We start from the raw sequence: 26,721 nt of genomic DNA, 5'->3' as shown, positions 1-26,721 counted from the left end.
TCTCATCACTACAAGCCAACCTTCTTACACACTTTCGCCTCTTGGCTGCCATACGGACCCATACACACAATGTGTATTTGCATTTTGCAAAACTTCTCTATGTCCAGCCAGCCATCCTCTCATCACTACAAGCCAACCTTCTTACACACTTTCGCCTCTTGGCTGCCATACGGACCCATACACACAATGTGTATTTGCATTTTGCAAAACTTCTCTATGTCCAGCCAGCCATCCTCTCATCACTACAAGCCAACCTTCTTACACACTTTCGCCTCTTGGCTGCCATACGGACCCATACACACAATGTGTATTTGCATTTTGCAAAACTTCTCTATGTCCAGCCAGCCATCCTCTCATCACTACAAGCCAACCTTCTTACACACTTTCGCCTCTTGGCTGCCATACGGACCCATTCATACATTGCGTGTTTGCATTTTGCATAACTTCTCTATGTCCGACCAGCCATCCTCTCATCACTACAAGCCAACCCTCTTACACGCTTTTGCCTCTTGGCTGCCATACGGACCCATTCATACATTGCGTGTTTGCATTTTGCATAACTTCTCTATGTCCGACCAGCCATCCTCTCATCACTACAAGCCAACCCTCTTACACGCTTTTGCCTCTTGGCTGCCATACGGACCCATTCATACATTGCGTGTTTGCATTTTGCATAACTTCTCTATGTCCGACCAGCCATCCTCTCATCACTACAAGCCAACCCTCTTACACGCTTTTGCCTCTTGGCTGCCATACGGACCCATTCATACATTGCGTGTTTGCATTTTGCATAACTTCTCTATGTCCGACCAGCCATCCTCTCATCACTACAAGCCAACCCTCTTACACGCTTTTGCCTCTTGGCTGCCATACGGACCCATTCATACATTGCGTGTTTGCATTTTGCATAACTTCTCTATGTCCGACCAGCCATCCTCTCATCACTACAAGCCAACCCTCTTACACGCTTTTGCCTCTTGGCTGCCATACGGACCCATTCATACATTGCGTGTTTGCATTTTGCATAACTTCTCTATGTCCGACCAGCCATCCTCTCATCACTACAAGCCAACCCTCTTACACCCATTCATACATTGCGTGTTTGCATTTTGCATAACTTCTCTATGTCCGGCCAGCCATCCTCTCATCACCACAAGCCAACCCTCTTACACGCTTTTGCCTCTTGGCTGCCATACGGACCCATTCATACATTGCGTATTTGCATTTTGCATACCTTCGATACATCCACCCGTGCACCGCCGGACAGACCGCCTGTATCGTAGTGGACCATATGGCTCGGCTTGCCGCATACCCTCGCATTACGTTCGACTTTTTTCCTTTCCAAAACCTCTACCGCTCGCTCAATTCGAACCCGCCAGTGGGAGTAGTGTTTTCGGGTGGCCGTTACCAGTGCCTCGGACCTCTGGTATACCCGCATACACTGTGATAGTCGGAAATGCCTTTTTGCCATACATCTTCACGATTACCACACTCCCTATAGATAGATTTTCATCAACATGAGGATTAATTTACTACTGCCATTTACGCTGATAATAATCATCACCACCCATACGGCCGAGTCGATCGGCCGAGGTGTGGTGTATGTCACTGCGGGTACCCACTGCCTCCGACACGGTGGAATCATCTCAGCCGGCATTGATACTACGAGTACGGGGCTGATGTTTTGGTGGTAGGCAAAGCCTACTAGTGGTGTGTTTTGCATTTTGCCTAAGTCCCACTTATGCCTCATAAGTGTGCATGACCGGCATGTGTTGTACCGCCATACTGCCGGTACCGGTCACACACCATGGCATGGACCAGTGTTTTGCATTTTGCCTAACTTTCACTTATGCCTCATAAGTGTGCATGATCGGCATGTGTTGTACCGCCATACTGCCGGTGCCGGTCACACACCATGGCATGGACCAGTGTTTTGCTTTTTGCCTAACTTCCACTTATGCCTTATAAGTGTGCATGGTCGGCATGTTGTAGTGAACGTATCTCAGTCGGTATTGATAATACGAGTACGGGGCTGATATTTTGGTGGTAGGCAAAGGCTACTAGGGTCATTCGAATGCCGAATAGTGACTTTTTTGCTATATCTGGTATCGCATATAACTTCTAAACGGGTCAACCAAAAAATGTCAAATAACCTTCTACGGACTGCCAATCTAATGTATAACATTCCGCTAGAACATTTCCAGTCTGGGATAAATACCCAAGTAGGCGAAAATCCAATTCCCGTAAGTGTCCTCTTACATGCAACGTATAAAAGACGCGCACTGTTTATTACCGCTACCACAGCAGCACATCAATCATAGACGCATACGCTAGGTGCGCCACGCACCTTCCCGTTACCGTCGCTCAGCTTGCAAATGCAAAGCCAGCTGCGTGTTTGTATAGGCACGCACAGCCAGTCCAATGAAGAACCCGACCAGCAACCGGTACAATAAGAGAAGTTTTCAATTCTGCTTTGTGCGGATCTTTCGCTGGTAAAATAAGAGAAGTTTCATGTTCTGCTTTGTGCGGATCTTCCTAGCGACGGTCGCTCTCGCAGCCGTCTCGGATGGGATTGATTTTGCATTTTGTTTAATTTTGAACTATGCCTCATATTGCCATTGCTCGCAGTACAGACGTAGTGTATGGTTTCGCCTGTCGGTGTGCCGCGGGTAGCCGATCAGTGCACTTCGCACTATTAACGTATTTCAACCGGCATTGATACTACGATACCCACTTAGCGTTTATATGCGCATCCGTGTAGTTGCCGTCGCTCACTCAGCGTGTTTATATCCCAGCTCGCTGCCATTGCAGACCGTGAGGCCGATGGCTGTTAGTATACAGGAGAACAATTTTTTTGTATACGGGAGGACCGACATACTTTCTGGCGCACCCTGTATATATATATATATATATATATATATATATATATATATATATATATATATATATATATATATATATATATATATATATATATATATATATATATATATATATATATATATATATATATATATATATATATATATATATATATATATATATATAACATTTTTAATAACGATAGCCAAAATATCACTAAATGTTCTGTATCTGTAATCGAGTCTACACACTTGAAAGTATTGATCGGGTGTCGAGAATAGTCCTAACATCACTGTTAAGGGAATCGATTGTTTATAAACATGTCACATTTTCGCATTCATTGGTTTGAGTCTTCCCTAATGACATTTCATGCCGCAATCTTCTTCTATCAAACGACTTCATTTTTTCGGATGGAAAGGTATGCCCATGAGCGGGATCTTCGCAAAATACATATGTACACAATCAATAAAAGATAGGTTTCATTTGGAAGACAGCTAATGTCACCTGGAAAATACAGGGAAAGTGGTTGAAGGCAGATCAGGGTTATTTCTGAAGCATCGTTATAAAGCGTGGCCTAATCAAAGTTTCGTAAAGTGAGTATTTCAACGTTGCTAACTTTATGTACCTTCTAAGTGCTCGAAAATTTATAACATTGGATGAAGATTGACAAATGCTTCGTTTTTGCAATGTTACACAACTTATTCTTCTTTTGCTTCGAAAATTGTAACTCTCTCCTAGCTTATACGTCGACTCCCTCGCTCTCCCCTACTGAAGGAAATGGAAACATGAATGAATGAGCTTTTGCATTTTCTTATAGGTCCTTCGATAAAAGTAACAACTATACATCGCACCTTCTGTCCACTTCGACAGAGAAATCTTCCCAAAAAGTGATTGTGATTCTTGTGTTGTGCAAATTTGATTACTCCTGTTTGAAAACGCGAAAGCTTTAGTGAGCTATCGAATAATACTGTTAATAGTGAACATCAAACACATAAATCGTACAATAATACAACAAATCTAAGTGTTCAATCACCAAGGGCGAAGGATTGTGCTAAACGATAATCAATCAAAAATAAGTTTCGATTTCAATTAGCTGCTAATCAGCTCCTGTGTGGATATAGGCATTTTCAAATAACGTAAGTAAAAGCATCGCAATGTCTCGATAACATCACAACCGTTTGTGGGTGAGTCTGTCATTTCCTTACGAGTGCACAGCAATAGCCATGTTTTTTTCTGCACGAAGAAGGTCATACAAATTGGAACATGTTAGCATACTCCTGAGCTTTCTTTCAGTTCAAGAGTAAAAAGTTGAACATGTGTAATTTTAAAGAATGGACACATGATTTGAAAGGACCAATTGTGAACGATACGCTATTCACTCGATCAAAAAATGTAGCCACAAAAATCGATATCACGGACTATATTATACACATCTATCAACTTGTATGACGCATAATAAACATACTGCTTGCAGTGCATTGGGTGAAAGTGAGTGAGGGTGGCATACCATTTGAAGCTAGCGAAGAAGTGAGCTCAAAATCTGTGATGCAGGTTACAAAAAGACAAATGAAAGAAACAGTCGAACGAAGGAAAATGTTGGTGGCTAAATTAATCAAATGTGGGTATTGTCACGTTCATCGCTTTTTTAATCAGAGCCCGGGAAAAGTTGCATAAGATAAGCTCTGACGCAAACCCGAACATTAGGGCGGTAGTATACCTAGGCTTCTAGGTAGAACACGGCATATCTGGAACCAGAGTTGTAACGAAACAAGTTTGATTATATATTCCAACAATCTTCGATACCACTTCTCAGCAGACATTAGCATTTATGTAGGAAGGTATACCAAATTTGTGACGAAATGTGACGAGGGTAGGGTCAAAAGTTGTGCGACGTAGCATTAAGTTTAAAACCCATTGTTGTCAGACAACAATTCAGTGATGCTTCATTCCCAAGAGAAATAAATTTAAATTCAAACAAGTTACTTTTGATGCGGTTTTTCATGAGGTAAAACGATTCGCGGAATTACAAGTTCGTAAAAATACGAAATTGTATGCGGATTTAACTTGCTACATTAGTTAGCTAATGTTGCTAACTAGTAGACTTAGTTTGGAAGCTGAATTAAATTTTCACTTCGGATTCAACCAAACAAAATTTAGTAATTTAGATGAACGTATGCTTCTTAGAATTATTAGCAGCTGCTGGTTTGTGAACTGAGAGAACTTCTCTTCATGCTCCCCTTGACATATAAAATTCAAAACAAAACTATCAACACTATATTTGTCATGAAATGGACTCATTTTGCACGCAATTTGCTGTTATAATGAAAATGTTGATAAAAGTCGTCAAACATTTTGAAAGGACATGGATTTAAAATAATTGAAAAACATATGTAATTTTTTTTCATCACCCGGGCGCTTTACATGGGACGATGGGGAGGGGGTAAGTAAATGCTACGTTATTTACGAGGGGGAGGTTAGAATTTTGTGACAAAATGCTACGAGGGAGGAGGAAGGGGTCAAAAATTGCCGAAAAAGGCTACGTTATTTGTGTATGGCCCCATATTGAAAGATTTATTTTGCAGTTTTTGCCTTTCTCCTATGGACAGGCTATGCAATCACTCTGAAAATCGACTGTTTAACCGAACCCCGGAGGCCTGTGTCTCTTATACCATTCGACTCAGTTCGTCGAGTTCGACCAATGTCTGTGTGCGTGCGCAGGTGTGCTTTTTAGAGAGCAATAAAAAAATCAGGAAAACCCTGAGACCTGTGGAAAAATGTACAAAAACCCCAATGTCTCAGGGAACGGGTTTGGGCTGCCATCCCCCGACCCGCTAAAAAACCACTGCTCTTGCACAGAACCTGATTCCTCCCCGGCACTACCTTTTGGCATTACTTCGGGGAGGGGTTTTTATGTGCATAGCACACACTCTAATTCAACTACTTACTAGTTCGTTTCTTCCGCAGGGTTACAGGACCACTCCTCGACACACCACCAATTCTCCACCATCCACACAGACTGGCAATTTCTGCATGGCAGTCGGAAAGCTGGCTGTGAGTCGAGACTTAGTGCTCCTCCCCTACGAAGACAATCTGAGCGGCAAACTTCAGACTGTCTAATTCACCGAGCCGTTCGGCTCCCTTGTGCCAGTTAGCACCGCCACTCCCTTCTCGCACTATTCAGCGCCGTTTACTCGTTGAGCACCAGACTTGTTGGCGAACTACTCGGTCTAGTGCCGGACGATGGACCTAGCCTACTCCGACGGAGAATTCCCCGGCGAGAGAAGTTCTCCCGAAACCGAGCCAACCAACCAGGTGTCGAGGTCAGTTCGGCGATTCCGGTGGAGCAGGGAGTCCGGTTCGCTGATGTCCCGACGACCTGCGACTGGTAGTATCTCGTCGCGGTCTACTCAGTCTAGCCCCCGGCGGCGGTAGCTTTCGCCGACCGACAGTTCCCCGGCGAAGGAAGCTCTCCCGATACCGATTCTTGTTTTGTTTTAGCACCACAATTTATTGAGCCCTTTGGCTCCCTGTACGGTGCCATTGAGCACCGCAACTCACTGAGCCCTCCATCTCCCGCCCTTACTTGTTCGCGAACTACTCGTTCTAAACCACGACAGTGGATCTAGCCGACTCCAACGGAGAATTCCCCGGCGAGAGAGGTTCTCCCGAAACCGAGCGATAGATTTCCGCCGACACTATTGTTCGTTTCCGTTAGCCATTTAGCTCCCCGCTTCGTCCCGATCTACTCGATCTAGTTCCCGGCGGTGAATCTATCCTACCCCACGGTTCAGCCAGTAGGTGCTGAGGTCCATTCAGCAATTCCGGGTGGAACGTAGCTTCCGGTTCACTGGCGCCCCAACGACCCACTGCTAGCTGTACGACGCGATCTACTCGGTCTAATCCCCGGCAGTGGATCTAGCCTACTTTCGAGCTACCCGGTAGGGTGTCGAGGTCGGTCCGGCGATTCCGGTGAAGCCTGGCATCCGGTTCATTGGCGCCCCGACGACCCGAATCCGGTGCTACGTCGCGTACTACTTAACTGGTCCCCGTCGGTGGACCTAGTCTACACCATGGTCGATCCGGCGATTCCAGTTGGAGTGTCACCGCACGCGATGCAGAACGGCTAACTCGCGTGGCCGAACCAGTTCAGATACTGTTTGAAACAGCCGTGACCAAACTAGAACTGCGTCAAGTGGAAATTCACCTCCCCGTGCGCTCTGTTCACCCAGTCTGACAAGCGTGGAATTAGTCGATGGGTCCATCTACCGTTAACAGCGTTATCCCACTGATGCTGCCACTTGATTAAGGTGTCAGCTCGGACTCGTTTACGGACTCTTCTCGTGCCTCGATCCCTATAACAATCGCTGTCTTCTTCGAGTAGGAGGTTTATGTGAATCGTTCCACCTATCACGTAGGCTGCCCCTGACGAGATAGTTCGATACGCGCTAGACACCCGCATGGCCATCAGCCTAAACTTGCTGTTCAGCCGAGATGCGTTCCTCTTCATCTGCAGTGCCGTCACCCAAGCAGGACCTGCATATCTGAGCACCGATGTGGAAACACTCGCCATTAGTCTCTTTTTACTGTTGCTGATCGCCGAATTGTTGGACATGATCCGAGATAGTGCCGAAATCACTTTTACGTCCCTCCCGCATGCATGGTCGATGTGGCTATTAAAGCTTAACCTGTCGTCTATCATCACTTCCAGTTGTATAGCTTCCCGCTTTGAGTCGATGATACAATGTCCGACCGAAATTCTTGCCTGCTGCACTGCCTTTCTGTTGCTTATCAGAACCATTTCAGTTTTGTGGTAAGCTAACGTCAGCTTCTTCTCGCTCATCCAGTCTTCCACAACGTCTATCGCCTCCGTTGCGAGTACTTCCACTTCCTCAAGTGATTCGCTGGTCACTAGGAGCACCACGTCGTCCGCAAAACCGACAATCTTCACGCCCCTGTGGAGGCTCAGCTTCAGCACTCCGTCGTACATAGTATTCCAGAAAGTTGGCCGAGAATGGAATCCTGTGGAACGCCCGCTGTTACGGTTACACTTCTTTTTCCGGCGTCAGTTTCGTAGATCAGTTGCCGGTTCTGGAAGTAGCTTTTCGGGATCCTACAGAGGTACTCGGGAACTTTCAGTCTGTGCAGCGAATCGGCGATTGCAACCCAGCTAGCACTGTTGAAGGCATTTTTACGTCCAATTTAACCACGCCGCAGTAGCGGTTTCCTCTTCTCTTTTGCTTCTGTGCAGCCTCCATAGTTTCCACGACCGTTCGTATGGCGTCCACAGTGGATCTACCTTTCCGGAAACCGAACTGCATATTGGATAGTCCATTCTCTCCCTCTGTGTATGTTGTAAGCCTGTTAAGGGTTACTCTTTCAAGCACTTTGCCGACTGTATCCAACAGGCATATCGGCCTGTATGCTGAAGGATCTCCAGGGGGCTTGCCTGGCTTCGGCAACAGCACCAGCTTTTGTCGCTTCCAGATGTCGGGGAAGTCACCATCGTTGATGCACTTTTGCAACGCAGTCCTAAACATATCCGGGTTCGATAGGATTACTGTTTTCACAGCCACGTTGGGGATACCGTCTGGTCCCGGGGCCTTTTTGGTTCTCAAGGCTTTTGCCACCACCATCAACTCCGCGTTGGTTACCCAAGCTTCTTCTTCGTAGTCATACTGCATCCCGAATGGCGTGGGCGGCCAGGTTGTCGGTTCATGCTGCGGGAATAGTGCTTCTACGATGGCTCTCATCCTCTTCGGGCACTTATCCAGTGGTACTGCCGGTCCTCTTATCTATGCCATGGCAACTCGATAGGCGTCGCCCCACGGGTTCAAATTGGCGTTGCGATAAAGCTCTTCTAGGCAGGCTCTCTTAATGAGCTTGATTTCCTTGTTAAGTGCGGCTCTTGCCGCATTATATGCTGGTCTTAGAGTATCTCTTTCCGCGACGTTTCGGGCTCTCTGCATCTTCCTCCGGGCAATCGCCGAATTCCACCAGAAGGCTAGGCGGCGAGTGTACCTTGGTTCACATTCTCTTGGCATGGTTGCATCGCATGCTCTTGCTAATGCCGTTGTCACTTCATCTGCACTGAAGTCAATGTGATTGGACTCACGCCTCAACGCTTCGACGAAGACTCCCCTGTCGAACTTCGTTGCTTTCAACCTCCGCTCGTTTGATTGGATCATACGCGCTTCCGACTGTCTACTGCTTCCGATAGTGTACCGGATCGCTTGGTGGTCGCTGTGGGTGTACCCCTCGCACTCTCCAATTCAAACTTCCAACAAGCCCTGGGCTGCAGAAGGTAACGTCAATAACTGAATGTCGACCGTCGCGGCGGAAGGTGCTGGTTGTACCATCGTTTGCAACATCTATGTTCAGCTTTGCAAAGGCCTCTAGTAGACTACTCCCTCTTGAGTTAGTGAATCGGCTGCCCCATTCTACTGCCCAAGCGAAGTCGCCGGCTATAACGACAGGTCTCCGATCGATGAGCTCCTCTGTCAGCTTGTCGAGCATTTCTGTGAATCGATCGGTCGTCCACCGCGGGGTGCATAGCAGCTGCAGAAGAAGACTCCATTGATTTTGGCGATTACGAAACCTTCATCTGCACGATAGACCACCTCCGTCGTCCAAATCGCCGCTGATTTTGCGTTATCTGCTATCCAGTTTCCATCGCTGGCCGGGATACGGTAAGGCTCCGAAATAATAGCTATATCGCATTTAGACTCCGCTGCAGATTGCCACAGCAAGTATTGTGCTGTGTCGCAGTGGTTGAGGTTGATTTGCGTTACCTCCACTGTGATTTTGTTGCTGTCGCCTGTTTGAAGGCCGGACATCGTGGGCCTCCTGTAACGTGGTTGTTACCTTCTTCGGTTGCACAGATCAGACATCTCGGAGCCTGCCGGCAGTCTTTTGCCATGTGGCCTTCTTCCCCGCACCTTTTGCATAATTTGCTCCTGTCAGGTCCACTGCAATTCCTTGCCAGGTGGCCGAACTCTTGACACTTGAAGCACACTTCCGGTCGCTGGAAGACGCTCAATGGACATATGTACATACATACACATCTGGCGTGCGCAGGTGTGTATGTATGTATGTATGCCTGTATGTATGTAAGTATGTGACCAACAATTCATTAGGCATCATTCGATGGCCGAACCGATTTTATAAAACTTAGTTTCAAATGAATGGTACGACATTCCCATAGGCTGCTAATGTCATTTCACTAGTTTCCGACTTCCAGTTCGGGAGTTACATGTTTCATATTTCATTCAGTTTCATGCAGAATCGAATGCTTGAGTGCAGAGAAAACATAAATTCTTAATCAACCAAAGCACTCATTTATTATTATGTGGACAGTTTGAAGGTAGAAGTTGGCCTTTTATACATTTTCGAGCATAAGTGAACTGCGTAATCTATATCTGGTACACTTTTGCTTAAGGGGTTATATACACAGTTGTGGCAAAAAAGTGAGCTATGTTCGTGATTTTTTTTTAAGTGTTTTATACAAATTTTACTTGAAAACGCCTAAGACAATTCGTTGGTAGCAATGTCGAAGATAGAAGAAACAAGTTCAATTTAAAAAAAAATATTGAAGGTTGTCGGAGTTATGGCCCATCCCCCGAAGCGAGACATTTTGGCAGAGGTTTGCGGTGAACGCTCTCCTGCCCGTCCCCAATATATTGAAATACACTTGCACTTCACTATTTAACAAATACCAGTATTTCGATTACTACCTGTAATCTTCTTCAGTGTTTGTATCAGTCTATACAAACACTGAAGAAGATTACAAGTAGTAATCGAATTACTGGTACCTGTTAAATAGTAAAGTGTAAGTGCATTTAACTACAAACAAACATAGTGGAATTAAATGATAGAACACCTATGTAAAGGTGTTAGCAAGGAGACACCATTGAGCTAATGCTTTAGTTACAAAGTACAATCGGTCCTTCGACAGAGCTTGTCCGGCAAAGTCATGAACTCCTGCTCTAATAGTCAAGCGAAAAAATAGGTGTATTTCGAGAATTTTTCTTGACGCAATAAAAAGATGTATCGAGATCTTGTTAAATGAGATTTATAGCGTAAGTATTGAATCACGCAATTTTTTCGAGCTATTTCATCACAAGATGGCGGCTTGCAGCATTTTCCCCATGCAAGCTTTTTGAAAGGGGTTCACGGCCGCAAATCTATCTCCCGTAATTTTCGACCTAGTGCCAAAAATTAAAGTTTTTCTGATTCCTTATGTCCATAGCAAGCGACGTACGTGGGATTTTTTGGATACTTTGATTTTACATGAAATGGAGTACTTTTGAATAAAAAAAGCGCCGAAAATGTCATAAAAATTGACACAAAATTGTTAATTCAAAAAAAGTTAAGCAATAAAAAAATTAAATCCTACGTACGTCGCTGGAGAAATTAATTCTGAATATGCTGTGAAAATTTCAAAGCGATCAAAAATCATTTGTTCGAGTTACATTTCTGGCTAGCTCAAAAAAAGTGGTTTCGAGAAAAACGGGGTTAAAGTTTTCAATACACACGGGATATACATAAGAGGCATTGCGGCAGAATTGAAAATTTTAACATTTATGTGTTGTTTTTGTCTTCATGTTTTGAAATATCACTTTTAAATATCCTACAGCACATTTTAGACTAATAAATATAAAATCGATCACGGTCCAAGTTAGTGGCCCAATCCAAATAAATATGAGAACTTGGCATTGATAATACTATCAACCTCGTTTGGGTACCCGGATATTCCGGTATTACTGATAAAGAAGAGCAGGTAATTTCGGAAAACCTCCTACACTTTTCGAAGCAACTGTTTGGCATACTGATCAGGTCTTTAATCAGCCACCGCCAATTCAATTACCACATGGCTACAATTGAAGCGACTCGACCACAGAATTCATTTGAAGTGTTTATTTCTATAGCTCGAAAAATCTATTTTTTCATCCACTCATTAAAATATCGATAAGGCAAAATCGTTTTTTTTTCAAAATGTGCATCCCTCCGAAAATGTACACTTACACAAGCGATAAGTAATGTCAATACTGAGCATTTCTGAGGAGTAATGTCATTTGTAATAATCGTGTAATATCTATAAAATTCCAGTTATGCCATTACTTCGTTATGACACTTTCAATGTGTGTGCGACACTAAAAGATATTCGTAGTTATTACGAAGTTTTTCGTGTATTTTACCAAAATAATCTTGCTATCAGCGAAATGGATTGATCTTCAACCCAATAAATTTATTTAGTGCTTTTCGCAGCTTTTGCCAAAAAATCCCCACAATATTTATTCACAAAAATATTTTTAACTAATAACATTTTATTTAAAAGAATTCGATGCTGTCAAACAACGATGCAAAAAGATCGGATGAAAAAAAAATGTAAGTAGATACGAAAACTTTTGTTCAATGAACGAAAATGGATTCGTACAACCAACAAAACAGTTCGTACTGTATACAAACATTTATTAAAATAACGAAACATTTCGATTCATTCACGATTACTTTCGTGGGTAGTGTACATAAAATATGTAAAATTACGAAAACTTTCGTTCATTAAGTGGCCACTCCATGAACGAAACCAATTATTTACAATGCACGAACATACTTCGTTGCACTACAATGACGAATGAACTCGTGCACTGTACGATCATGTTCATTCTAATTTCGAATTTATGGTTTCAGTGTAGCGATTGCGAGTTTTCGGCTGTCCTAATATAGCCCGACTGTGTTTGGGCGACTGAAATTTAGTAACATACTATTGTTTTTAATCCAGTAGGGTAATGCACTTTGAACTACTTGTAAGTTAACTTACTTGCCATTTGTTTTTGTGCTGTTATTTTAGCCACCCTTCCCATTCTACTTCTTCTCTCGTCCTTCTCTTTACCTACCGATTAGGGAAATGGCACACAAACCCTTGCCATTTGAGCTAATATATTCTGATCCGATTCCTGATTCCTGCGGTTAGTCTCGTGTCTCGTGCTACTGATACCATCATAAGCTAAACTTTACAGTATTAATTTGATAACAAGACAAAGACACGTTCATCAATCACTCATAAATTTGATAACATAAGAAGACAAACACACGTTTTGCAATCGCACAGGAATACGTTTATAATTTGATACATTTTGTTTAATATTACATCCTTAAATTGGCCATGTTATTTAGCAGCATATACCACCACCAGTTTGTATGGTGTAAGAAATTTGAAATCACTGCCATCCTCACAACAGCTTTTGCTCAAGGACATCCTGTTTAATACACCGATATAGTCATGTAAAAATTCCTCCTGCAATTCCAATGTCATTCGTTCGCTGAATGGATTGACAGCCTGGACAGCCTCTGCAAATAAAGAACAAAATACATAAAACTGTACTCTACGTTGGCACCTTTGTCAAGGCTCACTTTTTAGACTTTCCATCCCCTCGTAGACGTAGACTCTATCCGTTATCTGAATTTGATATTTAGTAAATCCAACGGATGACAGTATTTCTTCAATTTCTCCTGTCGGATTCTCACAGTGCTGGTAAGGAGAAATATACTTGTCCACGTCGGTCATATATTTGGTCCATTTGGAGGAACGTGACATCTGATCATAGATGTCGAAAATAGGATTTCGCGCAAGAAACACAAGCAGGCAGTCTCCTCCAGGTTTCAGTAGATTGTAAATGTTAGAAAATGCCACGCTGAGGATGAAGAAAGACACATTTAACTCAATATTAAACTCACTGTAAACTATTAAATAATTATGATTAGTTGAAGCATCAAATGAATTTTTCATTTAAAAATGTTTTGAATTTTGTAAATTAGTTAAGTGCAATTTTGTTAATGGTAAATTAAATTACATCATAAAGCCCAAGCGATCGTATACTAGCTGTTTTTTTTTAAACTAGGACTATAAATCAAATGATGTTACCGTTACACTCATCATTGTGATTCATTTGACCAGCTCTGTCTAAAAATTGACTAAAATTACATTCGTAAAGTTATGCTTAGAATACGAATATCTCCTTTTCAATCCTGTAAAAAAAACTTAATATTTATGTTACAATCAAAAGCAAATTCAAACATTCAAAAAAGTCATTGTAATGTAAATAAAAATACGTGGGTTCTTTGAAATCCATAAACACTGCTAGATCTGTACATTCCAAGCACACACGGTAATGAAATAAATGACCGCACGTCTGCGTCTGCAGATTGCCAACCCTAGTAACAACTGAAGCTATATGGTAGTTTTAAAGCCACTCATAAAACTTAGATTGTACTTGTAGCGTGCTATAAAACCTCAGTTGTTACTTGGGAATATGGAAATATTTGACAAAGTAACATAAACTCACTTTTGATATCTAACCCAGTGTAAACAGTAAAACGAGGTGATATGATCAAACTGCCCCCAGCTGCTTAAAAAACTGTCCAGCTCGGCTCCAATGTCCAACGTGTCAAAGAAAAGGTTCTCCCTATCGAAATGAGCCTTCCGCGCGAATCGAACCATCTGTTCCGACACATCAGTCCCGAGAATACGTGCATTCCGTGGCATCAGAGGCACTATGAAATCAATCAGCACATCACCACTGCCGCAGCCGATATCCAATAGCGATTCATTGGCGTTCCCATGCCATTGCAGCAGGTGACCGTACTCTTCCAGAATCTCTGCAGCATCTCGCCGTTGCAAACCGTTAGCCCGTTGATAGAGGTTCGGCTTGTTCATTTCACTTTCACTACGTTTTCTTGGAATTGCTTTCACTATCTCCCTAAAAGCGGCTACGATTAGCTACGCGAGGCGCCAAACCAGAATGATCTTAGATTTCTGACCTAAGACACTGGTCAGATGCTTGCCTTTTATATGGGTTTTGGGCATAGAATGTTGAACATATACGTGCGACCGTCTCTTTCGTCTTTCATGCTTTTCAAAGTTATTCAAATGACTGTTGCCAGAATGTGACGAGACGCGAGCAAAGATAATCTTTAATTTTTACCGTCGTCATTGTCATTCTGAAAAGTTGAATATGTACCGTTGGTACCCGTTTCCGGCGGTGCAGTCATTCAAAGCAGAGATGCTACTAAGCAGAATCTAGATTGATTCGAACCAGGAAAGATGAAAGTCGCCGTATTAAAATTATGAGAATTTCTCGAAAAGGCAACGGGTCTCAGATGTCCGGGGGGTGAATTTGAAATGTAAAAATGATCGAAAATGTAATGGTTCTCAATTCTCTAATTAGAAATCAAATTGAAAAATCAGTTATCATCATCAACCCAGAGTCGCTACTTTTTAATAGGGCTTATTATTGCTCTCTATAAATATATCGAAAGATTTATTACATATCGATAAAATTTGTACTTTAATAATTTTATTCCTTTTTATGTAAGAACGTAAAATAATCCGCTCAAAACTGTTTCAATCTATCCCAAACATGATGCTCACCATTTTATAAAGTGGAGGAAAGTTCCCTCGCGTATAAACGGTAAGCGCTGCATTCCCATCATCTAATGATTAAGTGTGTTTTTAAGCAATCTTAACATAGTAATTTTAACATGCCAAAAATATGCACTTGAACAACGTCTTCAAATTGTGGAATTTGCAATCAAAAATGACCAGTATACTTTTGACATTTAACTACCAGCATTTATCTTTCCACCTAAGCTTATTTTGGTGTGTTGGGTATTACAAACAAAACTGTATATTCATGTGGCTAGGGAAACATTTTGATATGCAAGAGGCAGAAATATAATTAGGGGAGTAAATTAGAGCTATCTTTGGAAATTTTTGCAAGAAAGAATATTGGAGCACAAGAAAATGACAAACTTTGATATGAGTGCCGTACAAACCCAACTTCTCATATTCTGACGAAGATCGCAAAAGTTCCGTTCGATTCCTGAATTTTTTTCACATTAGAAAAACTTCAAACTACGTATAAATTAATAAAGCAGAAACGGTTTGAAAAACGGAGTAGTACACAGTGAATTCGCTTGACTGTCGGAAGGTTAAACATCTATCTCAATGGAACATATTCATACCCGCTACATCAGAGTTATCCTACAGGATCGGTACTAGTAAGACAATACTTCTATCGCTTTAGGAAACATGTTCTAGTCAATGTGTTCAGCAGAGTATTACGTTTTTAGCTGCGCCATATTCTGGTGATGTTAGATTGACAGTCCAAGCTTTTTAAATGACCCTTTATGAATGTATTTCATCGCGGCATAATTCAAAGCGCATTTCGGCGCAATTTCTGGTGAGAACAATGACGCGTTCGAAAAATGTAGTGCCGTTTAGTGTAAAAATTTAGCGGTTATCACAACATACAATTTTATGTAGTGTGTATGAATATGTTCCATTCACTCAAGCGAATTCACTATGTACTACGTTCAGATACTCCAACGAAACTGTCTTTGAGCATCAGTGGCAGCTCGTTTAGGGAGGCATTAACACGGCTTCCGGGCGGTTAATCATCAAAATTTCAAAACAAGATATCACAAATATATCAAAATATGTATCCGGCGTATTTTCACAATTTGTTTGAACGTATACGGTAGAGTACGAAACGTTAATGATTGTTTGCCAAAACTTTTGGCATATATTTTTGAGAAAACTAATTTTTAAAATCATAAATTTTTTGCTGATATTTTACTTAAAGCGTGTTGAAAATCCACAAAGTCTTCTATAATAGAAGCAAATCATCAGTTCTGATAGAATCGTAATATTGTGTGCAATATATTTAACGAGAAAGAAGCAAATATTGCAAAAAAAATTTGAATTTCAGAGGAATTTTATAATAATCTCCATAACTTTGTAACTTGAAGGTATACAGCTTAACTGTCTTTGACAACTTATAATATTTTTGAAGGTTCTAAAACTTTGCAAAGGACACCAAACCTCTAGAATGCGAAATAAAAAAGTTCACATCGCAGCGCCACCCATGCGGTGAAAATCCAAATGAATGAACATCTTCAAAATAAGTCGATGATAAACCAAGATACTTTGCTGAGCATAGAAACTAAAAGAAATGCATTCAAGTAATATGGTTCCTTCAGTTTTGATAGAAACTGATTCTTATTGCTATCTTGGAAAGGAATAATAGGTGTTCATTTTAGAGATGGACGAATGAATCACGAATCGATCAGAAGAATCGACTCTTCAAAAAGAACGAATGAACCGCGATTCTTTTTTAAAGAACTGCGATTCACTGAAAAGGTGACTAATCATTATGAGCCCAATGAGATCCAACAAAAACTGAATGAGTCGATTTAACAGTTTGCCATCTTTAAAGCGAATGAAACAAAATGAATGACAAGAACACTGTTTGTCTACACGGAATAAAACATGAACAAAACAATTGTTATATCAGACGTAATGGTCAAATGTTTGCTTCAATCAACTGGAGGTGAAGCAAACCCTAATAAACATCGTATGATTTAAGAGCCTAACGACCTGTCCAGGGTATCACCCAAACAATATGTGGAATCGTTCCACTGTATGGGTTAAAGTTCGTGTATAATTATTTTTATTTGGGAAGCCCTCTCATGGTTTCCAAATTGACACAACTACTGCTAGATGGAGTAATTGAGTAAAAATGTTCCACGGTATTACAAAATGGAGCAATAAAATGTTAGAAAAAGTTCCATAAATTTGATGAAAATGTTTGCTAAATAATTTTTCTTGGTCCATAGAAGATGTAAAAATGAACATTAGAAATGATTCATATATCGAATGTTAAATTATGGTTCATGGATATTTACAAAACGACCCATAAGAAAAGAAAATGTTAAAATCCATTAATATGTGCTTATGCACTAGAAAAATTAAATTTAATTAATTCATGCGAAATTTTCGCTATTCGAACTAATAACAAAGTTCATTTCATTTGGTTTTAATGTCAAACTACAACAAACAATGCATACATTATAGTTAAACTTCAGCTTCTGTATCCCACTAGTCAGGTAACTGACCTTAGCTAACCTGAAATCATTATGACAACTCTTTAAACGGCAGGGTATCTATGGTATTACGCGCTGAGAGTTATTAGACCACTGTCACAGGCTGGCATGAGTCGCAAATACCAACTATCTGAAGCGAAAACGGACACTTTATACACGAACACTGACTAATGTGGCTAGGCCACATCGCTTTCTAGTGCACTGTCCGACTTCGCTGCCGCTCAGTCGGCTTTTAACTAACTATGGCCCCTATGTTTAAGTAAACCGGGCAAACGAGAGGACCACAGGTTCGCTTGCAATTCCAGCTACGGCATTGCGCCGCTTCGGATCCTTGGCCTCGGATATGCGGCCAAGCCGCATCACACTAGCTCCCAGTACAAGCTCACTTGTTAAAACACTGTCACTGTTAAGAGCATTATGAAGCACAACTTATTTTTTCAGTTTACCATAAAATTTTGCATGAATTCATTAAATTTATTTTTTCTAGCGCATAAGCACATATTAATGGATCGTTTTATATTTTCTTTGTAAATAATGTAAAAAATTTTGTAAATATCCATGAACCATAATTTACCGTTCGATATATGAATCATTTCTACTGTTCATTTTTACATCTTCCTTGGACCAAGAAAAATTATTTAGCAAACATTTTCATCAAATTTATGGAACTTTTTCTAACATTTTATTGCTCCATTTTGTAATACCGTGGAACATTTTTGTCCATATTATGGAACAAATTAATGTACATTGTTAATATTCTATGGATCAATGTCAGTTAATTTATGGCGCAAAATGTATCATTTTATGGAACATTTCCAATATTTTTATGGGGCATTGATTGATTTTAGTTGCTCTTTTATTACTATTTTAGTGCTCTTTTGCTACCATTTAATGGTTCAATTTTACATAATCTATGGATCAAACCACCCTTTTTTATGGATCATTCGCACTGTTTTATGGATTTTCAGTTTTGTTTTATGGAACATGGACAACTTTTTTATGGATCGTTTTACAATTCTTTATGGATTATTTTAAATATTTTATATGCAAAAGTATATTTTCCCGATATCTAACTATTTGATGGAAGGAAAAAAAATAGTTCACCCTACTTTTTTCGAAATTATTCTAAAACGCCTATACATTAGAGTGGGACATGGTTATATGAAAAAAATAAAATTTGGCTCCGAGTTACTTTTTGGGTCCCATTTAGCTCCCAGAACAACTCTGCAAATTTTTAGCTCGATAGATGAAACTATATTTTTGCGCCCGCATTTTAAAGTTTACATAGGATTTCGTATGGGAAATTGCCTATTGTAAATTAATTCTTCCAAGAGTCGCCCATTACCTCCTAAAAATAAATAGATTTCTGATTTTTACAGATAATTGATTTATACACATTAAGAGAAAGTCAAAACAAAATTGCATATAATTGGACTAGCAACAGCAGTGGCGCTAGGAAAAACGAATACTTTATCAATTGTCAGCATCAATGTGTTTCAGCTTAATAACCTTTTTTCTCAAGCGTCAGATCGATTTGTGGTTTTTGAGATTTTGTTTCTTTGAAAAATTTCTTATAAAAGCCACATAACTGGTGGAATTATTTTGTGAAAGTTAATTTTTCCATGCAAAAACCCATGTAAACTTTAAACAGTGGGCGCAAAAATATAGTTTCAGGGTTCGAACTAAGAATTTGCACAGTTGTTCTAGGACCCAAGTGGTACCTAAAAAGTTGCTCGGAGCTGGAATCTAATTTTTGTCCCACCCTATTGAACACGATAACTCTTGATAAATTTATCTGACACAAAAAATTCAATATGATTTGTGAAGCTTAGACCTGCAGTTACTCTATGAACTAAAAAAATAGAAAAAAGTTAGTTTCGGAAAATGGCTTTATAAAAACTGAAAAATTTCATATTTTACTGCAAAATTCGCTTACTTTACTTCAAAATAATGGGGATAATTTTTTTATCCAGTTTTCTGTGGTTCATCGATATTGTACATTCTCAAAAAAAATCAAGCCAATTCGTTGATTGTTTGAGTAATCGCGTTCGTTAATTTGAAAAACGTGCTTTCGAGAAAAACGTTAAAAGTTGCCGATAGATTAAAATCTGCGTGAGTTACAGCAAATAGGCGAGCGGAGTGCATGGCTGTTTAAAACAAAAGAAGTTTAGCGTGCCACCGAGATTGCGAGAGACTATCCTAGAGACTCAATAGGGGAGACCGAGGCTAGTTTGCGCTGTTTTCAGTTTTCATTTTTTACCGCTTTGATTTTGGTAGATCTTGCAAAATAGAACACGTTGCATGAAAAGGCAGACTGTTGGCAACATCTCTGATTTTTATGAAAATGTTTCATACGTTGTCTTTATTTCTAGAGACAAAAATATGTGACGCGGAAAGCCGCCAACTTACCCCAGCCCCGGGGTAAGTTGGCGGTATGTATGGGGTAAGATGGCGGAATGCCAAAAAATAAGCAATCACATGGAAATTCAATTACACCAGTGGTCCTTATGGAATGTGCCGATTGTCTTTTCAAGAAAACTGTATATTATTCGACACTTTTCATTATATTTCAGTCTCAATACCCCGTCATTTTGACTTCGACGCGTACTTCATATTCAAAAGCAAATTTTCGAAATTCTTCAGGCGATTGGTCGAAATAATTGTCCCCTGCATTGACGAGAGACACAAGAAAAAGCTTCTCTTACTTTGGAGTGAATTCGAGAAATGAAAATATTTGATGACTATTTTTGCACTGTAAATAGTATCGCCAACTTGCGCCGTGTGCGTCACCGCCAACTTAACCCAACCGCACTTTTTATAAAAAAGGATTTAAAAAATTACTTTTGTGTAGGTGTAATATCTATACGGATACTGAAAACTCTTTTTAAACACTATCGAAAAATATAATCATTCGGGGAATATATTGAAAACCACCTTAAATAACACAAAATGTTTAAAATGAAGAAAATTTACAAAGTATGCTCAAAAACACAATATCACCCACAGCTTTTACAAAACAAAATGTATAACAACAAAAACACATTGGATAATGCGTTTCACATTACCTGAGGTTCACAACGAGAGAGCACTTTATGTCTAATAGAAACGGAGAAAAGGGGATTCCGCCAACTTACCCCAACCGCCAGCCCCTGGCTCCCCTACTAACAATTAAGCGAATAAACAGGCAGACGATTTTTACCCACTATAAATGAAATGGTACATAAGCAGAAAATATTGAAAAATATATATTATTATTCCATGCAAAAGTTTGGATTTTCTTTTCTGTCTATATTGGCCAACATTTAATTCTAGCTATTCACAGCGCGCTGTTCAGTATGCTCACCCATATTTTTATAACGGTTTGTATGCGCTAAAATTCCCTTCTTGCTGCAAAAATGTGTGCAGGTTCATGCTGTACTTCAGCAATAGCGAGGTGATTGCTTGTTTTCCGTTTCAGTCGGGTGGCAGAGGCAGCCACTAAATATACAGTTAGTGACGGATCGCGGTTGTAAACAGACGTTCCAAGTTTCTTTCGAGGCGGTTTCCGGCCACAATAATCCGTGCGGTGAAGTGCGCATTTGTGAAGGAAGAAATTCAAATTGAACGTGCCAACCAGGGACTTGGAAGGATGGGTGATTATTTCTCCCAAATCGCTAAGGATATTCCAACCAAGCAACGTTACTCACCTCCCTATCAGTAATAGATAAAAACCGCAGATGAGGCAACCAGCGGAAACGGCAAAGGCAAAATCAGTTGTAGTCCCGGCAAACGGAAAGAAGACGTCCGTCTCTCGGTCTCAGCAGCTACAACAGATAGATGTGCAACAGAGGGGATTGGAAAATAAAATGATGAAATTTAAAGAAATCTCTATCTCTATAGCTATCCGTATACTGACGACTAGATAACTTGACATAACATCTAGACAATTGTGACCACTTGCGGTATTAAAATTGACATTGACTGAATATATTAAATTGAACGATATATTTGATAACACATTTGATATTAAATTTAAATTTGCTGAATTAGTTCATTTGAAAGTTTTTTTTTATTAAAGGTACCTGCAATTTGGTAACCCATAGATAAGCATTTGGATGGTTCTGATTCAACTGAATGATTTACATTCATTTCCTTTGCGGTTCGAAACACTATACGCCAGCAGTTTTAAATGGTAATTCAGTTTACTACGAGCGAAAAATGAAAACACGTTGATAACACCTAAGCTATACACATATACCGTTCGTGTACGGTTACATAGTTTTTCACGTGCAGCCGAAGCGATAACTTTAGTAACGTTTAATAGTTCGTTCTACTATTTATTTATCGCAATTCTTCTAAAGCTGTTATCGCGTGCGAAGATTGCCTCATAATTTTTCACGTTTACTTAAAATTTCGACAGATTTCCCTTCGAGCTTAGCACAACGGCGATCAATTTTTTCCTGTACTGTGTTAATAATGATGTGGGTTCTATATTTAGTAAAACCAAATTCTATTTTTGTTAACTCCAGCTGTTTAATAATTTTCTTTCTAGATGGCTGCCGGAGACCCAAAGTGGCAGAAGGATGGATCGGATCAAAATTTCGACTACATGTTCAAGTTGCTCATCATCGGTAATTCTAGTGTAGGCAAAACTAGTTTCCTGTTCCGGTACGCTGATGATTCGTTCACGTCTGCTTTCGTGTCTACGGTTGGAATTGATTTCAAGGTGAAAACAGTTTTTCGACATGATAAACGTGTTAAACTACAAATATGGGTAAGGCAGTGAATAAATTTACAATTAGTGGAGTTTGCTATCATGTTTTATTAACTTTTTCCCAATGCATAGGATACAGCTGGTCAGGAGAGATACCGCACAATCACCACCGCCTACTATCGAGGTGCAATGGGCTTCATACTTATGTATGACATCACGAACGAAGAAAGCTTCAACTCGGTTCAAGATTGGTAAGTTTACAATCTACGGTGAAAAGAATACAGATGGACAATTTCGTTAAGCTTGTCAGTTTAAATATATCCAACATAAAATATTGTGGATTAAATCAACCACAATATGAGTCAGAGATTTCACACTGCTGCACAAAGCGACCTACGTGTCGAAAGCACAAAAATATTCCAATCTATCATACCATATTTTACTAAAATGTGCTTTGCAGATGTGAAACTGAATAAAAAAAATGTTGTTGAGAGACGGCCATTGCGTAGATGGTAAATCGATTACATTGGACGCAGCTCACCTAACTTCGATCCCCAACCCCGCTCATGGGGTTAGAGATTTTTCTAAAGAGATTTTTCTAACACGACAAAAGAGGTGAATCACCTTAAGGTTAAAACCTCTATGATCAAAATCATTAGAAGTTCAAGTGTCAATATTTTCGCTAAGAAAGCAAATTTCTGTAAAATCCAAAAAGAGGTGTCTATTAAATTTGTTCCAACATCACGTTAAACCTTTTTTTGAGATGTCAATATTTATTTTTCCCAAAATCCGCGCGATTGGTAAAAGAATAATGTGCAGGGGCTTAGAATTGAATATTAGAAAATAATCTCAGACAAATTCCTGCCGAGACTGAGTTTTACAAATCTCATTCGATCGATTTGATTGTATGGTAATGTTTTTGAAATCGACTGAAGTAATTTCGCGAATAACGCATTCAATGTTGGCCTCTAGCGCATCAGTTGTTTACGGTTTGTTGGCGTACGTGAGGCTTGGCGTAGCCCCATAAAAAGTCCAATGGCGTCAATTCGCAAGAGCGAAGCGGCCAATCGACCTTATCCTTTTCTACTATATTCCATATTGTCTTCCAAATCTTATGAAAATCCATTTTGAAATAACTAATCATTAAATATGAAGGGCTCAGTGCAAGAACGGCCCATGTCAAAAAATATCAAAAGTGGGTTAATCACAAATTATTGTACATATGTTATTATGTAATGAATGCAATGAAACCGACTTCTGACCAAAAAACCCAATTAGAAAGTATTTATTTGAATGAAAATATTGTTTAGCATTCGAAAAAATCTTCGAATATTCAATAACATACAATAATTTGTGATTAACCGATTTTTGAAATTTTTTGACTAGAGCCGTACATGCACTGAGCCCTTCATATGTCTCACGCGAAACTTCTTTTGCAAGTCAAGCGGTCATCGAATTGGTACGTGTTCTGGGTCTGTGACTGCAAATGTCTACTGTTCACTAATTATATGTAACACTGATTTGCATTGGATTGTCAGATAGGTAGGAATTGGTTTTGTCAGACGTATTACACAAATGCAGTTGATGTTGATAACACCTGCTTTGGAACGCGGTGCAACGTCATGTAGCTTGACTTCACTAGTGTCATTGTCTATATATGCTAGGATCGACCGATTCCAAGAAATTATTCTATTCTACATGAATTTTTCTGCTTCTATTCCAGGGTAACACAAATTAAAACTTATTCCTGGGACAACGCACAAGTTATCCTCGTTGGAAACAAATGCGACATGGAAGACGAGCGTGTAATATCGTTCGAGCGCGGCAAGCAGCTTGCTGACCAGCTCGGCGTTGAGTTCTTCGAAACATCCGCAAAAGAAAATGTCAACGTGAAGGTAATTATCGTGGAACACGTTTGAAGCTATCGTACTAATTACTATTAAACACCCTCCTCTCATCCCTGCTTCCAACCCCAATAGAACGTTTTTGAAAGACTAGTGGACATCATTTGCGACAAAATGTCGGAGAGCTTAGACTCTGATCCTGCCTTGGTAGCTGGCGGACAGAAGGGACAACGATTAACGGACCAACAACAGGGCCCTCCCAACGCAAACTGCAATTGCTAAAAACCACTACGTATCGTTCCGCGAACAGCGAATCGAATAGAGAATCCATACGATTACATTACTACTAGGATACCCACGCTATCTTTGTCGCAGAAAAAAAACTCAACAAAACAAAAACAAGTATGTACGTGGTACACTGCAAATTGGAAAGAAATTTAGATTGGAAGAATTGTTCATATCGTGAAGCATACAATGTTAGATTAATCTCTTCGGTTTATTTTTATTAGGTTGAATTTGGCATTTCAATCGTGGAAACACAAATACTTCTACGTCGCTTTGAATCAATTGTTTTGGACAATTGCACGAATGATTGTTATTTATGTTGTAAACTATCTAGATGAGCATAAAACATCCCGAAGATACAAGAGATAGAAGAAAAATACTATAGAGTGTGTAGTGGAAACAAAAGTTATGATTATGTTGATAGAAGAAAAGCACTCAATTGAAAACACAATAAAAAGAATGTTGTTCTAGAGTAGACAATAATCTTATTGAAAGATCAAATTGTTGGAGATGAGCAGCATACTGGGCCCTACTTATAAACGCAAAAATAATCAGTATTAACCACAACCAAACTTACGATGAATCTGGAAAGTTATACAATCAGAACATTCAACAACAAACTGTTCCAAACAATTGTGCATAAATAAACAAAGCAAGAGTTTGAAAATGAAAGAACCTTTGTCTGTGAAGCAAAACATATAGATTCTTCAGTTCAACATAATTGCCATTTATTTTTAAGTTTAAACACACTGTCAATTGGACGTGAAAACGAAGTTAGCCAAAAATAAATCCAACCAATTTTGGGCAAAACGTGATCATCGATCAATTGAGAAAGAGTGGAGCTCTTTCTGGAAGAGTTGAACATTGACATACCTTAATCATGATCATCATCATTATCATCATCATCGGAAACCATAATAACATGTACAAATTATATCTCACGATCGAAAGACATATACCTGATCCTATCAGCATAAATGCTTTCGATTGTCAATGGAATGACATATTCAAATTCGTTCCGGCACAAGTTTTCGAATGACCTGTTGGTGGTGCTTCAAACTTCAACCTATTTTTCGAGTGATAAGAACAGAAATATGACGACATCGATAAAAATCACCAAAGATACAAATAGACACGTGTAGTCGTATCATCAGATACCTACCCTCTCAACAAGTAGGATAAAATATAATACAGCATCAGCCAGATAGCGTTAGTCAAAGGAAGCCCAATCCAATCAATAATTCGTATACATGTTTTAATGGATGATTCAAACGATAACACATTGTAAAACTAAACATCTGCATGTGCCTATGGGAGATGTTTTCCGCAAAAACTACTAAATTTCACTGATCATCAGGAACGTTGATCAACGTCGGGTCTGTCTCTGGTTGTTGTTAATATTCTCCAAATTATCTTTCATTAATTTCATGAGAAGGGACAGTTTTTTTTAGTTCGATATAACTTTATCGCACAGAATAGTTTTTAGTGCAATTTTGAGCAGTTCTTGTTCATAATAATTTCACAGAACGACAAATCTGGTTTACTTTCTACTAATCAATACGCAGAACTATTGCATTTTGTAATTATTGCTCACTGCACTTAGAAACATGTACACATTCAAAGCATTCGTTAGATGAAACAATGTGCAAAACTAATAGACAAATTTAAATTATATTTTGTACAAATTCAAGCCAATAATTCATTTTTTGGAAATCCAGAATTTCAAAACCGCACTGTAAACTAATCGCTAATTTAATGACTTAATCAATGAATGATAACATTTAACTTATAAACGTAAAGAAAATTAAAATAATTATCATTATTGTTGTAATAATTAAACTATATATATACAAAATACTACAAAGAGAAATATATCGGAAATCCCTGAAAATGACCATAAATATTTGCTACAACAAAATTGATGACAGCCCTAGGTCAATTAACACATTACGACATATATCACTATTATTTTGATATGCCATATAGATCGACGAGCAGCAGAATCGCGAATCGAAAATCTGAACAAATTGATTCTACATACATGTTTTAAAATGTCCAACATTGAGTTGGATTATTTCTTATAAAACAGTCAATGTG

At 39.6% G+C, this 26,721-nt stretch overlaps 2 protein-coding genes across 3 annotated transcripts; one reads left to right on the top strand and one right to left on the bottom strand.

The window, feature by feature from the left end:
- Positions 1–3,299: 3,299 nt before the first annotated feature.
- On the top strand, positions 3,300–26,463 carry LOC131690517 (ras-related protein Rab-3). Of its 2 annotated transcripts, XM_058976358.1 has the most exons (6): positions 3,300–3,455; positions 3,680–3,998; positions 22,334–22,555; positions 22,628–22,746; positions 24,219–24,390; positions 24,475–26,460. In XM_058976358.1, the coding sequence occupies exons 3-6, from the start codon at positions 22,334–22,336 to the stop codon at positions 24,619–24,621; spliced, it is 660 nt and encodes a 219-aa protein (XP_058832341.1). In that variant the 5' UTR covers positions 3,300–3,455; positions 3,680–3,998; the 3' UTR covers positions 24,622–26,460. The 2 variants fall into 2 exon arrangements, with proteins under 2 accessions (XP_058832341.1, XP_058832342.1); XM_058976359.1 differs by lacking the exon at positions 3,680–3,998 and having other exon boundaries at positions 3,301–3,455; positions 24,475–26,463.
- Positions 12,955–14,666, bottom strand: LOC131690515 (juvenile hormone acid O-methyltransferase). The gene is made up of 3 exons (XM_058976356.1): positions 14,205–14,666; positions 13,273–13,553; positions 12,955–13,209 (listed from the first exon to the last, which is right to left on the bottom strand). Exons 1-3 carry the CDS (start codon positions 14,573–14,575, stop codon positions 13,028–13,030), a joined length of 834 nt encoding a protein of 277 aa, XP_058832339.1. The 5' UTR covers positions 14,576–14,666; the 3' UTR covers positions 12,955–13,027.
- Positions 26,464–26,721: the final 258 nt, after the last annotated feature.

This window comes from Topomyia yanbarensis, chromosome 3 (genome assembly GCF_030247195.1).
Source record: "Topomyia yanbarensis strain Yona2022 chromosome 3, ASM3024719v1, whole genome shotgun sequence".
NCBI classification, from domain to species: Eukaryota; Metazoa; Arthropoda; class Insecta; order Diptera; family Culicidae; genus Topomyia; species Topomyia yanbarensis.
Note: the sequence above shows the minus strand (reverse complement) of the source record. Positions and strands in the feature narration are given on the sequence as shown.

Coding starts and splice junctions, on each gene's coding strand:
- LOC131690515 (XM_058976356.1), bottom strand. CDS start 14,575: ATGAACAAGCCGAACCTCTATCAACGGGCTAACGGTTTGCAACGGCGA. Junction 13,554..14,204: donor CACTGGGTTAGATATCAAAA/GTGAGTTTATGT, acceptor CTTCATCCTCAG/CGTGGCATTTTCTAACATTT. Junction 13,210..13,272: donor GGGGATGGAAAGTCTAAAAA/GTGAGCCTTGAC, acceptor CTTTATTTGCAG/AGGCTGTCCAGGCTGTCAAT.
- LOC131690517 (XM_058976359.1), top strand. CDS start 22,334: ATGGCTGCCGGAGACCCAAAGTGGCAGAAGGATGGATCGGATCAAAAT. Junction 22,556..22,627: donor GTGTTAAACTACAAATATGG/GTAAGGCAGTGA, acceptor CCCAATGCATAG/GATACAGCTGGTCAGGAGAG. Junction 22,747..24,218: donor TTCAACTCGGTTCAAGATTG/GTAAGTTTACAA, acceptor CTTCTATTCCAG/GGTAACACAAATTAAAACTT.